The sequence below is a fragment of the Orcinus orca genome, chromosome 12 (genome assembly GCF_937001465.1).
Source record: "Orcinus orca chromosome 12, mOrcOrc1.1, whole genome shotgun sequence".
Classification (NCBI taxonomy): domain Eukaryota; kingdom Metazoa; phylum Chordata; class Mammalia; order Artiodactyla; family Delphinidae; genus Orcinus; species Orcinus orca.
This window is the reverse complement of record NC_064570.1, coordinates 18,577,788-18,595,822: the sequence shown is the minus strand read 5'-3', so window position 1 is coordinate 18,595,822 and position 18,035 is coordinate 18,577,788. Positions and strand designations below refer to the sequence as shown.

General features: G+C 42.9%; 1 protein-coding gene across 4 annotated transcripts in view; it reads left to right on the top strand.

Moving 5' to 3' along the window:
• Positions 1-15,106, top strand: part of GRM1 (glutamate metabotropic receptor 1) — a 362,985-nt gene extending 347,879 nt beyond the window's left edge. Inside the window, exons 9-10 of one of the 4 annotated variants that reach the window (XM_049695378.1) lie at positions 3,917-4,001; positions 11,469-11,607. In XM_049695378.1, the coding sequence (XP_049551335.1) occupies positions 3,917-3,977 (61 nt within the window). In that variant the 3' untranslated portion in view covers positions 3,978-4,001; positions 11,469-11,607. Of the gene's footprint in view, positions 1-3,916; positions 4,002-11,433 lie in introns of all 4 variants that reach the window. The other 3 variants (XM_033405483.2, XM_033405479.2, XM_049695377.1) reach the window with 3 other exon arrangements.
• The last annotated feature ends 2,929 nt before the right edge of the window (positions 15,107-18,035 follow it).

Here is an 18,035-nt window from a genome sequence, read left to right as displayed (position 1 = left end):
TATGGCACCAAGTGCACTCAAAGACAGAAAGTCTCTTATACAAAGAAAGGTTATTTGGACAATGGGAATAGATGGGAGAAGGTATGCATACACCAAGAAGGGATAAGAGAGAGAGAGAGAGAGAGAGAGAGAGAGAGAAAGAAAGAGAAAGAAAGAAAGAAAAGAAAGAAAGAAAGAAAGAAAGAAAGAAAGAAAGGAAGGAAGGAAGGAAGGAAGGAAGGAACGAAGGAAGGAAGGGAAAGGAAGAAAAGAAGAAAGAAAGAAAGAAAGAAAGAAAGAGACAGGAAGGAAGGAAAGAAGGAAGGAAGGAAGGGAAAGAGAGAGAGAGGGAGGGAGGGAGGGAGGAAAAAGGAAGGAAGGAAGGAAGGAAGGAAGGGGGAAAGAGAAGAAAGAAAAGAAAAAAAAAGCTTTGCATTTTCAGAAGAAATTGAAGATGAATCTTTCTAACAAAACTTCTGGGGTTTCATTAAATCCACAGTTTCTGCCAAAAGATTCAGCACAGATTTGGGACTTATATTTGACAAGCCCACATATGCTGCATTTTCCCTCCAAGCTTTTACTCTGGCTTGCGGACTCTGGGGTTGGTTGAATATATGGTTCTACGGTTGTTAAAAATACCCCAAAGTCCAGCTCCTTCTCTCAGATTTAATGCAGTTGATAAAATGGCCACTCTGGAATCAGATTTTTCAGGTCTTGACCTGTAACCTTTAATAATCCTCTTCTTTCATAAAAGTAAGATGTGTATGCATAGGTCATTTGCATTTCACTTCAACACAAAGTCAGAGACTAAAGAAATGGAACCATGAAGGAGAGGCTGTAATTTTTTCAACTATTTCAATCAATAGTTAAAGGTGGTTTTGGGATTGCTTGGAGTTACTATGTGAAATTTGGCTGTCAATATGGTTGAAACCCCCAAAGCAACTACAGAACTGTCCATAACTGCAAGAGTACTTCCAAGTCAGCTACAGAGACCACAGAGCTTCCTGCCCCAGTCCCCAGGAGACACAAGTGCTGAGCTGTCCCTCATGCCACACTGTGTGCACCTATGCTAATGTCAGCAGAACAAGTCTCTAAGCTGTCAAGACGTTTCCCCATGGTTTTTATCATCCATCATCTGTACATTCCAGCAGACAGGACCAGCTGTATCAATTGCACGGCCCAGTGCAAAATGAAAACCCGTAGCCCCTGGCTGAAAACATAGAGGGAAAAATGTTAAAGGCACTAAAATATAAAGCCCTCTCCTTTCTTCTACCGTCTCTCTGTAGACCTGTCATTTTGGTTTCTTATTTGCCATGGAACGCTGTACTCCCTTGCAGGGCATATTTGACGAGCGAGCACAGACCCTGCCAGGCGCAGCAGCTAGCCACTCAGTGACTCCGCACACATGCTCAGGCTGCCAGGTTCCCCTCCAGCCAGTCACTGGGTAGATGCCACAGAGAAACTGAACCAGGCATCTCCCCTTTCCAGGTGCCTCCTGCCCCAGCCCATGGTAGACCAGCAACCCTCAAGGGTATCCCAACAACAGTACAGGGATTGGCAAGGTACACACATGGAGGATGAGCGAGAGGCTCGCCCCTGCCGTGTTCCGCACCAAATGCACAGTGGACCTGCCAGTTCAAGGAGGAGTTGGCCACAGCCATCAGCTGCCTTGAGATGTTATTGGGCATGTGCACCTGATCCTGATCTGATCTTCCCACACCCGTTCCCACAGTTCCCTGGCAGGGGAGGAGGGTGGCAGTGATCATTGGTCAGGGGTGGGCAGTGGGAGGCTGGATGGGCTCTGGCCCCCAAGGGGGGGTGGGGGGTGCAAGGAACAAGAAACTGAAAACCTGTCCAGAGAGGCAGTATCATGCTTGAGGTGAGGCTCTAAACCCCCAGTGCATGCTCCGTTTCCACATGGAACATCACTTACAAAACACAAATTAAGTGATAAAATGATTACAAGTATCAAAAGGATGACCACAGAGCACTAAACCCTGAATACAGGGCCCTTCTGATAAGGGACCCACCGTGTGTCTGTGTTGGTCACGGGGACAGGAAGCCAGCCCTGCCAGGGTCCTGGCTTCCCAGCACCACTGGACCAGGCCACATACAGACATTATCTAAAGGAGAATTAATTGGAGGATTCAAGGGGATGCAGGCAGTTTAGCAAGGCAAAGCCAAATGCTTTGAGTGTATTTTCTGCCTTCTTTCATGAGAAATGAAGTTGCTTTAACATTAGTTTACAGGTGAAATGCCCTTTTCTACCAGTAACTTCATTATATATTCAAACATCATATTTTTATTCCTGGGCATCTACTACTAATGTTTTCATGACCTTTGTAATTTCAGGTGGGCATATTAAATGTCATATTGCTTTGCCTCATTCAGTAACAAACATTATCTCTTTGTCTAATTTTCTTAAGTAAATTGATTATTGTAGTGGTAATAAAATTATACCAAGGTGTTTCAAGTTCTTCACTCTGGATGAGGACTTCAGATTGTTCTGGGTAGATCATGTACTTTCAAATGGCTTATTGAATGGTCCAAACTTGATGGAAATATATATATTGATCAATTTTATTTTTTCTCCTTCACCTTCAACTGTGCTATGAAAAATCTTTTTTCTCACCTTCTGCATTCATACTAGATTCCTTGCTTTCAGGTATTAAAAAGATATTCCACTGTATTCTTGTTTCAAACCTCAAACTCACATCTCTCCTTCCCAGAACAATGTCAGGCTTCAACCTGAAAGACTTGGACTAGGAAGGGACGTGGTCTGCTCCTGAAATATCTCTGCCTCTTCCCTCTTCTGAATTTCCCTTTTTCTGCTTGCTTTGATGGGAAAAAGAGATAGGAGAGTTGACAAAGCTCTTTGACTTGCCTGGAGCTGTTGTGGTCCTCTTCTGATTAACACTGGATAATTGTCACCAGGATCTTGGGGTAGGTGGCCCAAGGATGATTGACAGAACATTTGTGAGTTTCTAGAAAGCCCTATAGGGGCTTCATGACTGTGACCTTATCCACACCACTCACAGCACCTGCTGACGGTTCATCTTTAGCATCTTGTTCCTCAAATTCTCTTCTATGATTGGCTGCCCTCTTATGTGGAGTGTCACTAAGATGACTTTATCCCACCACCTAATAAAGTGGGAAACTCATGTGTCCCTAACTTGTGTGAAACCCACGTATCCTCACTCCAACAGATGCTGGAAAGGCCACCTGCACATGGCCACCTGCACATGGCCGCCCCATCATCCTGGTCATGTCAAGTCAGGGCTCTTCTCCCCTTACCACACACATACTCTGTGCTGTACAAGGAGACATCCAACCAGGGAATGAGATGACGTTCTACCCTGGTGGGAGGCTTGCCCAATCTCTTGCCACTTCCCTTCTTTCCACCACAACATACATTCCATCTTATGAGGGCCAAGAGATACATGTGACTTTATGCTAAGTGACAGCACTGCTTTTATGATAACATAATATAGAGTAAAATTAGCACTACAAGTCACAGTGTAAGACATAGACCCATGAGCATCCCTTAAGAGGGATGTTGGGTGGGAAGATTTAGGTGGAGTCCGCTGCCTCCAAGAATAAAGGAGAGTGTCAAGAGTGGAGGGAAGAGAGCCAACTTGGGATAGACACATACACACAGCTGAGAAAGCATCTGCCGCTTGGGAAGAGACGGTCCCACAAGGTAAAAGAAAGAATGCACTCCACTGATGTGACTTTCAGAATTGGGCCTGGCAGTAAGAAACAGCTGGGCAACACAAGGAAGATCCAGGATGTGCAGGTGCAGGTTACGTGGAGAAAGGCTCAGGAGCCAAGCTAGGCCCTACCCCAGCCCTGGCACCGCCCAAGTGGTGTGATCGCCATCTCTAGTTACGTGTATAACCGCTCACTCACTGGGTATCTTTTTCTTTTCCATCTTCAGGAAGAGGCAGCCAGAATTCTCGCCCACCAGACAGTGTCCGTCGGCACATGTGCAGCTTTGAAAACCCACACACTGCAGTGAATGTGTAAGAGAAGCTGCATGGAAAAAATAGTGGTTTGCCCCTTGCTTTCTCTCTCCTGGGTTTTCCTACTTTCTAACCTGGAAACAGATGTGGTGCATGCCATCAAGAACGAGGAACCATTTACGTGCCATGGTTTGCACGACTGCCTTAATTTGATCGTCCATTGTTCTTAAAAGGACACTGTCAAGCTGTTAGTCTTTTTGCTTTTTTATGTTTTGATGCAAGAGGCAACATTTTTTTCCCATTCTAGAGATTCACTTTTGTTTGTGACTCCCACTCACAAACTTGAAAGTGAATTTTCCTCCTTCACAAATTTGTTAGCTTCTCCTTGGCAAACAGAGCTCGCTCTTTTGTTTTCTTTCTTTGCCTTTTTTTTTTTTTTGCTGCTACACAAATATTTGATATGATCCTGTCTGCATTAAGGTAAAAGCCATGATTTGAACTTATGGAAGGATTCCATAATGTCGGTTTGACGAGGTGGACACCAGCCTTTGCTGGGTGCCTCCTATGCCCTGGGGAGCACAAAGCAAAAGTTCTGTGAGTCCCACAAAAAGTGAGTTTTGCAAAAACAAACAAACAAACAAACAAAAAGGAAAGTAGCTATTTTCCCAGAACTTTAGTGCTTTTATCAGATTTTCTCCATCTGATAAAACCAGTGCATGTTTGGTCCAATTTTTGACCTTTAGATCTTGACAGTGTCTCTTTAAGTCAACAAAAGAACATAGACCATGTTCAATTCATTGTGCACGGAGTCTGTGGTCATTTTCAGCTGTTCCTTTACAGCCCTTCAAACTCCTGGGAGAGTCAAAGGTACACATTCCTGCAGCAGGAGGGAGCTCACTGATGAGGTGTCTGTGGCTTGAATAGCTCTTCAGATGAGAAGAGCCCAATTTGTTCAAATGTTTGCTACTGAACCTGGCTGTGGAGCCTGGTGAATGGGGCCCTAGCATCTCTTCTCTTCACTCAGTGGAGTGCATTGGGAAGTCGTGTTCTGACATTCCCTGGAAAGGCCCCAATAGAAAGTGTGTGGTCTCAGTCAAATCGTACTGACTCTTGGAGGGAAAAATAAGTGGTGGCTGGGAGGACTCTGCACATCTAGATCAGAGCCACTCTAGTCTGCTTGGATGCATTCTCTGTAATTCTCCCGAGTCAAAAAGCATTGAGTGTTTCTTGCACCAAGGGTTGAGTCTGACCAAGAACACAGGAAGGACATCCTGATTATGACAGCTGCTGGCTGCCTGTCAAAAGGGATTGATGGGACTAGTAGATGTGCTTGTCGTGTCATGACAGCAGGGCCAGAGAGAGAAGAGAGTCACTTAACATTTCATGACTTAAAGGTGAGTGCCTAAAAGCAAAAACAAAGGCTGAATGTGGGTCCATCATTGGTAGGTGACGAAAAATAATGCAACAGTCAGCAAAGCTAACAGGTTGGTTGTAAAGAACTTTTGAAATGAGATCTATTCAAGCTTTCTGGAGATAGTAAAGGATCAGGAGAAGATTGGTAGCTTCCAAGCTGTGCACCATAGACTGAGACTGACTATTTTGAGCCTTGGTTGTTCCTGTGGGGGGAAAAAAAAAAGATATGTTCTTTTTGTGACCTTCGGCTTCCACAGCTTTTGTGAACAAGCAAGGCAAAGGGACTAGTGATAGAAATAAAGCTGCCTACTGGATCCTTATGGTCTGCCTAGATCTCTCCTGCCTCTGAGGAGTAATCCCTGCAGGGCAATGCAGCTGCCCTGTATTTCCAGGGAAAATGTGAGGACTCAAGTATTGCTGAAGAGCATCCAAAGACTTGCTATTAAAATTATAGGTCTGGGGGCTTCCCTGGTGGCGCAGTGGTTGAGAGTCCGCCTGCCGATGCAGGGGACGGGGGTTCATGCCCTGGCACAGGAGGATCCCACGTGCCGCGGAGCGGCTGGGCCCGTGAGCCATGGCCGCTGAGCCTGCGCGTCCGGAGCCTGTGCTCCGCAACGGGAGAAGCCACGACAGTGAGAGGCCCGCATACCGCAAAAAAAAAAAAAAAAAAAAAAAAATTATAGGTCTGGAAGCATGGAGCATAGAAAAAAATGGTAATGCTTGACCTGAACTTTCTTCAAAAGGAACATAATTAGGTTCATCTATACCTCCTGGAGGAATATAATTACACCTGGTATACCTCTGCTAAAACAATGCTGCTGTACCAACATGATGTCATAAATAAACTTTGGCACCAGAATTTCTTTCCTCAGCCAGCAATCATCATTAGGTTGAGCCGAAGGCCATTCAAAATGTACTTAGAAAAAGTTTAGTAACCATCAGAATTCTACTCTTTAGTTTGAAATAGATTTGTCGATTTTCTCAAGACAGTAGACCCTACACCCGGACACAGTTTATGGGCTCTTACATACTTTATTGATGAGGTAATTTCATTTGTGGATGTCTTTTTCTTTATTAATTCATTGGAGAAAGCACAAGGCTTAATAAAGGCAAACTGATTTTCTTTATGTTGTCTTTTATCCTGAATCATATAACTTTAGGATATTCAATGTGATTGATCTAAAGATTCTAAAAGGAGGACTGTATATTTAGACTTTGTGATATTGTATATTTCAGCAAGCCAAATGTTTTTCTGATTAGCTTATGATGAGGTTAGAATCAAAGGGGAGAGGGATAAAATTCACAATGCCATTTAAGATTTAATATCATCAGAAACTACCATGTTCTCATGATATCGAAAAGCGTTTGTCTTCACCAACACATTCAGAGATTCTCTACCTTATAAGACGTGGTGATTCAATAAGGTGAGAAATTTTAAATATGTTCAGATAAGCTTCCAAAGATATATAGATATATATATACTGAATATATATATATACACAGAATATATACTAAATATGCATATTTTTTCTGGAAAGCTTTCAAGAAGGGAAACTGGAGTCAGTGGGAGTTCTTTGTGTTGAAGACTAACTTGGGGTTGCCTGGGAAAACAGGGCTCTGACTCAAATGGTTTCAAATAGTCCTATGCCTGATGTGCTACAAGAACCACTGTTCAAAGTGCATTCTGGTACCAGCTTGCTGAAACAGGTGGAGGTGAGATACCGGAACAGGGCAGCTCTGGCATCCCATCTGAAGTGTCTCAGGGCAACACCGCCTCCTCCTTGAAAGGCCAGATGTCCCAGTTGTAGCTGCAGGGCCACAGCAGAACTGTCTGCAAGCCTGCGGCTATAGCTTGTTTACTTGGTGAGCCATTCTCTCCACGCTGTGACCCAATGGCATTTCCTGTTTCTATTTTCATTTTCGAAGAAAACAAATGCTACCCTCCTCAGATTCCAAGGAGTGAGACTTCCCTCCTCTTGGGAAGGTCTTGCCTTGTCTGGGCTCTCTGGATGCCATCCTTGCGTCTGTTGTGCAGCTATTAAGCCTAGTGGCAAAGACTTGCATTGGACATAATGGAGACCGGTGTTGTGTAAGCTTCCCCCTCAGGCAGCTTGTGCAGGACGCGTCCCTCCTGATCTCAAACATCCACCCACTGTTATTCCCATTTTAGACATCTCTGGAGCAGAGAGCAGTGTACTCTGCAGATGTAACTAGGACTTACCGAAACAAATAAAACAGACAGGATCACTCTGAATGCCAAAGGTAAACTAATCTGAAAAAAAAAAAAAGATACACTAATCTGTTTACACCACCCACTTCCAACTCTTCTCTAAAGTGCTGTAAATACTGGGTTTTCTATTTGGGGGGATTATGATACTTATCTAAGGAAAGAAAAACCAAAGCAAGATCCCAAGGCTGCTGGAGCTGGAGCTGGAGCCGCTGCCCTCCCCCCACTTAGCTCTACAGGACTCTCAGCGCATATCATCCTCCTTGTCTCTAGCCCCTCCTAGGCCTCACAGCGATTTCCTCCAATCACTGCAATATCAGCAAATATATTTAGCCACTCGAGGTGTTTACTCCAAACACTACTGCATTTGATCTTCAAATATAAGATTGTTCCGTCTGATGTCTGTCTTTTGAAGTCAGAGCAAGAAAGGTCGGGTGCTTTGTGACAATTCTGTGGTGTTTCTAAACCAGGTTGCTTTTCCTAAGATTAGGGAACCAAGTAAAATTAAATAATAGAATGAAGAAGCTGATGGCTGGAACACAATGTATTAAAGTTATCCGGGTTTCAATAAAAGTCTTATTTCATAATAATATTGCATCTTTATAACACATTTATTCCTTTTTGCTGCCCCATATTTTATAAATTTTTCTCTTCTTAATATCACAGCAATAGGTTCTCCACCTTTTCAAATAGGATAATCACTTTCACACGAAAATGGTTATTAAACCTTCACCTGAATCTGTGACAGTAATTGTACCTTTATTAGTGGCCACTTGAACACAAAACATGAAAAAAGGCTTCTCAAAACTTAGTTACACTTGTATCTAGAAGTACCATTTATCATAACAGCATTTTGCATTTAAAAATAGCAGCCCATAATCTACAAAAACATAATATTGATTCAGCCTAAAAACAATGCTCTAATATACATGTAGATTCATGGACCATTCAAGCTGTCTGTGAACCATAGGTTAAAAATAACTAATCTAGAAAGACCAAAGTTTATACCCTGTGATGCAGTTTCTATGAGATAGTGCCTTTCCTCCACTCTGGTTTTTAGGAAGCAATTTATTTTGTCCTTGAAAAAAAAAGGTTAATCTAATTTTCTTAATCTGATAAATTCCCTAGGGCATTATAACTGTTTCCTAATTAAACAGCACTTTACAGAAAATCTAGAGCAAGACTCTGAGGGGAATGAAAGCTGCTAATTTTGACAGCCAGGGTGAAAATCTTCCATCACAAGAATAAAATTGCTATTGGATTAAATATAACTAAATTGTGATCATATCTGTCTGCAAGATGATTAATAATGCCTTTTACATGATTGAAAAAGAGGCTTATATAGGACCCCTGGACAAGGTGGAAAACTACCCATGTGAGGGAGCCAGAGAGTGAACTAAGTCCCAGCAATACAAGGTTACCTTTTTTGCTGGCATATATGGAGGCTGGGCAATGTTTCATTTGGATATCTAAGCCTACTGATTGAATTAGGGCAGACTAGCTCTCAAGGGAATTGGTTTTTAAAATACACACACACACACACACACACACACACACACCCCTAAATGACACAAGCAGCCTTTTAGTTTAGTGATTTTCTTAATGAGCATGGAGAGGCAAGCATCTGGAGAAGGAAAAAGTGTTTCCATTGCAATTGAAAGGGATGCAAAGCATTGCGGTTGGAAATTACACTAAAGCATATTTATGCAAGGTGAGAGGCAACTGGGCAGCCTTATACTTTCTGGAAGAGGCATATTAAATGCATAAGGAGAGAAAAAGTGTGAGTAGAGTGAGAGATGGAGGAAACTGAGAAAGGTGAAAGTGGGAGGTGAGCTTGCCTAGAATTTCAAACTCAGAAGAGGAGCTGTGGGTTCTGGTCTTGCCTTTGGCTGGTTGACGCTCTTGCCAGAACACCACCGGCTCATTCTTTAGTTTGCTCGCCTCAGGAGAGAGTCAGCTGTTCGAACAAGAGAGTGTAGAGGTTGATAAGTCAGTAATTTCACATTTAGAAGCAGATATACATTCTTAGAGATTATATTAAGCATACGTTTGAGTGAAATATTAATTTTGATATAGTATTTTGGAGATGAGATTTTTCTTGGACTATTAAAAATACAGCATAGATTATCAGATATATGGAGGAACTGCCTTCTTCCCAAATAATGAGAAAATTTTACCTGTTATATCTATTTTAAAACTTTTATATCCAGAATTTTCTATAATTGATATCAGACTTTCAACACAAATCTGTATTTATTTGACTCACTTCACTTTCAGGATTATAAAATTTGAAATGTCAAAACACTACCTTCATCATAAATGTGGAACTCACATATAATTTTTGAAGTAGTCATTCTTGTATTTTCAAAATGATTAAATAAACCATTATGCTAACTATTGATCATTTCCTACATTTTTCCAAACAAAAGAATCTGATATGAAATAGTCTATGTCACATATCCACCTAAGAAACAAATACTCATTTTCCCTCTTCCTTTTAATGTCAAAAATGTGTCATTATTGTGCTACTTTCTCTGTTGTTTTCATGGACACAAAAAGCAAACTCCTGAAAAAAAATAAAAGAAGAAAAAAATGATTTCCCTATTTAAGTATTAACACTATTGTTATTAATAGTATGCTATGTTAAAGTACCACCATCCGCTAAAAATTATACAGAAAATAAACTGAGTCCGAAAGTAAGACCAGAATTATTAGAACAGACAGAATAGAATTTGTAGTATATGCACCCAGTACATCTCTTTTTTTTTTCCTTCAGAGATATATTCTATTTGGTTGGTTTTATGGGGATCCCATGAAAATGAAAATTGGTAAGTGTGGAGGATGGCTGGTACCCTAAGACTTTTCTTCACCAATGCTCAATGAGGAAAAGGCCCCACAGAAGTCTGGTCTCAGTAACTTCTGCTTTGTCTGAATCTTAATTTTGTCACATTTGCAACAAACTATGCGAGAAGACTAAAGCAGGATATGGGTATGTGTATTTTTCTGGGCCTTCCAGTTCTGTCTCTTTCAAACACACCTCATTAAATGCTGCCAGTGTGAAAATCCCAAACTAGCTGCTATGTGAATTGTGATCCACTGTCTGTGTCAGGAATAATACTTTGAAATAAAAAGAAAGCTGAAAGTTAGGAAACTCTTAAGTGAAGCATGGGTCTGGGTTTTTCTGTCATCTCCTTTTTTTCTCTTCTGTACAGGTGCCATGGGCATAATCATGCCACCCCTGTTAACACAGGAAATACCTGCATATCAGAATGGGCAACTGAGAGGATGTATTTTATAACTTCACAGGACAATGAGAGTAGCCTTATCCATGTGTTTTAATTTGTTCCAGGGACTAAGAAAGGGAGGCAATAGCTATGGTCATTATGCTCTGTTGTCCATGTGTAACTAAGATTTTACTTTTAATTTGTTTCCTCCATCAATTTTGGAATCTTTCAAAGGCTTGTACTGAGCAACAGTTTTATCATTGCCTTAGAGTGTGTGTGTATGTGTGTGGGTGTGTGTGTAATAGCTGTGAAATCATAGACCTAAATGAAAAGAGCTGCTTCTACAACAAGCTGGCTCTTCTCCCCTACAATTTTTCTCAAGGTCAAAATGTCCTACCTTGTCTTGAGGTGGATGGAATCCCAGGTTGCTTCAGAGGCAACCTGTGGTCACTGCAGATTTTGGTGTTGGATGTATAATAAGGAGAGGGTAGGGGTGTGGAGGACAAGCATAGGTACCGTCGAGGGGGGAGTCAAATTGCTTTGAGCTGGGCTAACAAATGTTTTATATGTATGTCACCCTGTGTGCATGATATATCTGCAAATAAACCCATCTCTATTTTATTCATAGTTTTAATGGCAAGTCTGTGTCATGGTCTGAACCAGGTGGAAGACAGGTGCCCAAGGGACAGCACATGTGGCACCGCCTCTCTGTGCACGTGAAGACCAACGAGACGGCCTGCAACCAAACAGCCGTCATCAAACCCCTCACTAAAAGTTACCAAGGCTCCGGCAAGAGCCTGACCTTTTCCGATACCAGCACCAAGACCCTTTACAGCGTGGAGGAGGAGGGTGCCCGGCCGATCGGCTTCAGCCCGCCCAGGAGTCCTTCTATGGTGGTGCACCGACGCGTGCCGACCGCGGTGGTGAGCACCCCGCCTCTGCCGCCCCGCCTGACCGCAGAGGAGACCCCCCTCTTCCTGGCCGACCCAGCCGTCCCCAGGGGCTTGCCCCCTCCCCTCCAGCAGCCGCCGCCGCCGCCGCCGCCGCCGCCAGCGCAGAAATCCCTCTTGGACCAGCTGCAGGGAGTGGTCAACAATTTCAGCACCGGGATCCCGGATTTCAACTCGGTGCTCGCAGTCCCCGGGACTCCGGGGAACGGGGTGCGGCCCCTCTTCCCGCCCCCGGCGCCGCCGCAGCACCTGCAGATGCTGCCGCTGCAGCTGAGCACCTTCGGGGAGGAGCCCGTCTCCCCGTCGGCCGACGACGACGACGAGGACGACAGCGAGAGGTTCAGGCTCCTGCAGGAGTACTTGTACGAGCGGGAAGGGAACACGGAGGAAGACGACCTGGGGGAGGAGGGAGAGGAGCTGCGGGCGGCCAGCAAACCAACTCCGGAGGACTCGCCGGCCCTGACGCCTCCTTCCCCCTTCCGCGACTCGGCGGCCTCGGGCAGCTCGGCGCCCAGCTCCCCCGTGTCCGAGTCGGTGCTCTGCACCCCTCCCAACGCGACCTACGCCTCTGTCATCCTGAGGGACTATAAGCAAAGCTCTTCCACCCTGTAGGGAGGGGGTGTCCACAGGGGAAAGCAGGAGGGGTCAGGGGGCACCAGCACCTCCGGAGACTTGCAGAAGGCTGGGGGAGACGCGGAGGCTGGAGGTGAAGTCGGGGGCAGGGAAGAGATCGCGGCTGCCGTCTTAGCAAGGCCAGCGCGAGAGACGCGGGACTCTGCCAGCAAAAAGCGATCCAGGCGAAGATTCTGATTCTTGAATTACTCAAAAGCCTTCTCTGGGAAGAAAGGGAATTCTGACAAAGCACAATCCCATATAGTATGTAACTTTAATCGCAAGAATGAACAAAATCAACCAACATAATCTCTTCGGACCATTGTGCATAGATACACATGCCCACACCCTTGGCCCGTGTGGAAGGGGACAGCCCGGGAGGACCGCCCAGTTGAATCATTAGCTCGTTGTCATGGTATTCCCAGCGAGCATGGTGGAGTCAGACAGAGCAGGTGGGTGAAGGAGGGGCAGGCGTGGAACCGCCCGGAGAACAGTGATGGACAGCAGCTCATTTCTCTCAAGCCCTTCTCCCTACTGGGCCCACAGACCCCTGGTCTTCGGGACACTCGGGAACTGGCCCCAAAAGGGGCCTCTGCTCGCCAACTGCACCCCATCCAGTGCCAGCCTTGCTGTCACACTTGGAGAAAGGTGTGTGGATACCTTGCTGCTTTGTGATTTCCCTCTATTTAGAAAATAGGAATAAGAGCAAAATTATCACCAAAAAACATTTCATCAGGAGTGCTAAGGGAGGGCGGAATGAGAAGCAAGACAGTGCATAAGCTTGGGGCTTTGAACAAAATCAGTCAGCAAAAATCAGCTTCCCATATCTGATGCTCGCTTACTGGTGATTTCAGAAGTCCAGACAAGAGATTGTTTTGAGAGTGGCAGAAGACTTTTTGTGGATTTACTTGTGTGCCAAGGGGGGCTCTCCTTTGCCCTTACGTTAAAGAGAACAAACCATGTGGCAAAATTGTTACCTTCCATTTACTGTAGCAAATAATACTTACCAGTTGAACTTCTAAGATGCAGTATGTGTATTTGGTGCCATTGTTTCTATGTGCTACAGAAACAAATCCATCTTTGAACTCAATGGTGTACTCATAGCAACTATTATTGGTTTAAATGACAATTCTTTCTAATTGTCACTGAAGTCCCTGTAACTAGCAAGTGAATGTGTTCTTGTGTCCTTATATACCTGTGATAATGAAATTTGTGCAAAGTAATGTCAATCTAACTGCAACGAGAAGATTGTCTTCCGATATAGTGTAGATATATTTATGTTCCAAATAACATTTTATATACCATTGCCATCGGTATTTACAGGAGCTCTTTGAAGGTTTGACTGCTTTGGTCCAATGTTTTTCATATGCTGCTCAGATGGTCCCTCTTCTTCTAAGAGGGAACTTATTTTTCAGATATTTTATGATGTGGAAATATGTTATTAATGAAGAGGTTTGAAAATTTGTTATACGAAAAGTTCGCAGAAACTGTGGGTAACAATAAAAAGGTACGTTTTATAAACTTGCACACATCATTATTAAAACATAAGATTGAAATGGCAGTATTTACATTATTTCAGGTTTCTTTAGGGTTTGTTTGTTTTCTTAATTTTCCACAGCTTCTTAAGCTTTATGTGCTTAAAGCATATACTAACTTCTAAGTCTGGTCATGATTTCCCAAATTATTTATTCATCGCTTTTTGATCTCTTTTAATTTTTATTTCCACGTTCTTTTATTCCTATATTTTCACTCATAACTTGTCTTTTTATTTTTGTTATTTGCGGTGTATACTATCCACATACATGTAATCCAGTTGTTTCGTTTTTGCTCCCCCTTTTTTCTCCCCAATAAAAGAGATTTTTCTTGCTGTTTTGATTTCTTGTATTACTTGGGAATGAATCTTATCCCCTTAAGTATCTTTGTTTATGTTCAGTCGTGTTTAATATGCTTCCTTCATGTTGAAGCTGCTGATTTCTCAGCCAAAATGTATCTTAGACTCTTTAAATACTCACTGCATCATTTGTTCAGAATTTAACATCCACTCCAATGTTTGAGGCTCATATTTCTTATGTCTTCCCATATTCTACTGCCAAGTTTAGTCAGTTTTATATCAAGAATAGACTGCCTTTCCTTTTAAAAAATTACTTTATTACACCTTTGGTAGAAAGACCTCATGACTGAAACATGGATTTCAGTTCCATATTTTCACTGTCATGAAGCAGAATGAGGAAAATGGATGGTTCCAATGCTTAATATATGGTCTACTAATTGGCAAACTAGCAAGGGAAAGTATACTATCTATTATTAGTGAAACAGGTTTTTTATCTTAATGCCACTGACATATGTTCTTAAGATCAGGACTTGTGCATTCAGATACTTTTAAAGTAAGACTAGATCAGGAAAACTGCTTCTACTATTCAAATACTATGTCAGTTTGTCCTGAGGTTTTAGTCTGAGACATTTGGTGAACACATTCAACGCCAGTCACATTATTACTCTGAATGCCTACTATTATCATGATTAAAAGTTTTCCTGAATACAGTAGAGTACTAGCTCTTAAATTATCATTGTTCAAAATTGGAAATATACACATACATACCCTATAAGAAAAGGACAGAAACTTTCCACTTAATGTATGTGCTTATACAAATTGTATAGCTCTCGTAAAAGTGTTTTCCTTTGGCTTGTTACTGTCTGTTGTCAAATATCTTGATACTGCTGTATAATAAATATTTTCTATTTATTAAATGTGTATGTTCCCTCTCTCTACTTTGTAAGAGTGACAATAATAGAAACAGACTGACTGGTATAAGAAATAATTTCAATGTTTTGTTTGCTCAGCATGTGTCTTCTAGGTGAAAGCTGGAGATGACCACACAAAGTCTACCGACCAGGTAGGTGACAAAGTAGAGGATAATTTGATCATGAGCAAGGCTGTATCTCTAACTCTAACGTTTAAAATGAAATCCAGAATTTAAATTTTCAGTGTTGTGGCAGACATTGTCACCTACCTTTTATGATGGAATACGTGAGGCTTGACAAACTCCTGCATCTCCAGCAGAGATTTAGAGACAGAGGCATCTGAAGGCTCCATCTTTGTTTCATTTGTGCCCCGCACAGATTTTCTTCCCTTGGTTCACACTCTAGGGGCACCTGGTTTCTTACCTTGTTGATATCCTCCTGCTTATCCCAAGTTCCATTCCCTTATATTTCAATGGAGACATCACTGGTCCCCAGAACAAGGGAGCGTCTTTTATTCACATCTCTAGATAAGATGCCTACAAAGTAAGGCATCTACCAAGTGTCATTCAAAGAGAAAACTTGGTGGTACCAGGGCCACATCCATGAGAATGTGGTGCATTTAGATGGAAAGAGCAGCCTCTATCCAGGAAGGCTGATGTTGAAGAAATTACCAGAATCAGGAGCTGAGACACCAGGGGTTTCTTCATTGTGCCCAGAAAATAGAATGAGAAGTTATGAAATGGAGGCTTGGTCTCATGAAGAAAACCCATGAGAGAGAAAATGAGAAACAAAGAACAGGGGAAAAAAAGAAACAAGAAAAAAAATGAAAATATTTCAGGTGTGCTGTCCAAAGAAACACCCATATACCATGGTGGGTCATAAGGGCCTCCACTTGGAAAGTCCGGAAGCTGCATCACAATGGGGACATTTGGAAAAGTTGAAATTGGGATCCAGATACCACGAACATTGTATGGGAACTGCCCCAATAATTTCTATCCTGAGAAGCAATCAAAGAGAATGGAAACAACATTTTTTTAACCTACTCTGTGCCAGAAATTTTGCAGGTCTTTTGCATTCCTTCTCCTTTAATCTTCCCAGTACTACTGCCACAAGGAATACCTTAGAGAACTGAAATAACATGCCCAAAGTCTCTTAGCTAGTAAGTGGCTCAATGGGGAATTGACCCCCATCCTAAGCCAGCACAGAGCCTATGAACTCGTGTTCTTCTCCAGAGCCCAGGATACTATGTAGGAGTTTGTGTCTGTTGTGACTGCTCCCCATTTTGTATTCCCATAGTATTTTGTATACATCCCAGATTACATTATAACTTACATGTCTCTTTCCCTGAATAGATTTTTAGCTCCTTTTTGCTTTCTAATACCTGATTTCTGAGGCTTCAAGGCAAATCAGACACTCAGTAAATGTCTGTTGAGAAAGTAAATGAGTATTGTAACACCATATAGTTCTCCCAGCCCAGCTCTCTGAAGATTTGCTCCAAGATCCTTATGGGGTCCAGAGCCCTGTATTTCTACCTACTGGTCCTAAATCTGCCAACAGGAACAACACATGTTTTCATCATGAAAAACAAGCTCTACTTGTGGCATCAGAGAGAGCTGTCCCACTGGGCAGCAGGTCTGCTTTGCCTGCAGAAGAGGGTGGCAATACTCAGTATCCACTGAGCCCAGCCAGAGGTCTGGCAAGGCAGTGCTCGGTGTGGGAAACAGCGTCCTCTGCAGGAGAATTGCAGGTAAGACACAGACTGCTGAAGAAGGCACCAGTTAAAGTGAGGACAAATAAGTCCTCCATGGGGAAAGCATGGGCTGGGGGTTCCTTCCTTACAGAAGTACATCCCTTTAGACAAAGTAAAAGGCTAACCCGGTCACCAAGGCTTGGGAGAACATGGGAGAAAAGGAGAGCTTAGGTAGGGAGTTGAAGTAGTGATGCTATTAAACTGGAAACTGGCTTGATTTTCCCAGGGTAGCTAGAGAAGCAATGCTTATAGATTAATAGACAAGGAAAAAAAGCTTAAGAATGAGGATAACAAAAAGTGACAAGAAAAATAATCATAGAAGTATAGAGCTGGAAGTAAATTTAGAAAGAAGTCATTTAAGCTCTCACCTCAGTGAGGATTCTATTCCCTTGTGTCCTGTTCTTCTTCCCGTGTCAGGCAGGGACCAAGTGAGAAGCCATCGCTATCTGGGGTAGGACAGCAGGAGGGACTGGGGGTAACAAGGCCAACTGCCAGCAGTTATGCAAAGAGAGAGAGCAGGTGGCCCTGGATCCTGGAAAAGCAAGTCCAAAACTATGTTGTTAATACCCAAAGCTGGCCGGGAAAGAGAACTACAGTGCAAATCCAGAATGAAGGTCTCTAGGGAACCAGAAAAACTACGAGGTAGGACCAGCAAGATATGCAACGGGATGGCAGTCTGATGGAATTGCAGAGACAAAATGCTATTGACCGAAATGAGCTTTTGGTGAGAATCACAGAGGCTTGTGTGACCTGTTTTATTTTAAGGGATGGAATGGCTTTAGATGTTAAGTAGTTAAGGAAACACTCTAATTGTTAGAAAATTCTTCATTTTCCAGGGTCAGAATTTGCTTTTCTCTAACTTTTGTCCAATCAGAGTTCTGCCTTCTGGAGAAAGACGAAACACATTTAGTCCACTGTGCACAGGACTTCCCTTCAGCCACCTGAGTACAGTGACTATGCCGTTAGTTAGTGGTTTATTCTCCAAGCCAAACTGCTTTACTTTCCTTAACTGTTAGCTTTGTCATTAGGTTCCTAAACTACTAATCAGGTTACGGTCATTTTCCAATTTTGGAATATTTTTTTTAAAATGTTGCATCCAGGGGCTTCCCTGGTGGCGCAGTGGTTGAGAGTCCGCCTTCCGATGCAGGGGACACGGGTTCGTGCCCCGGTCCGGGA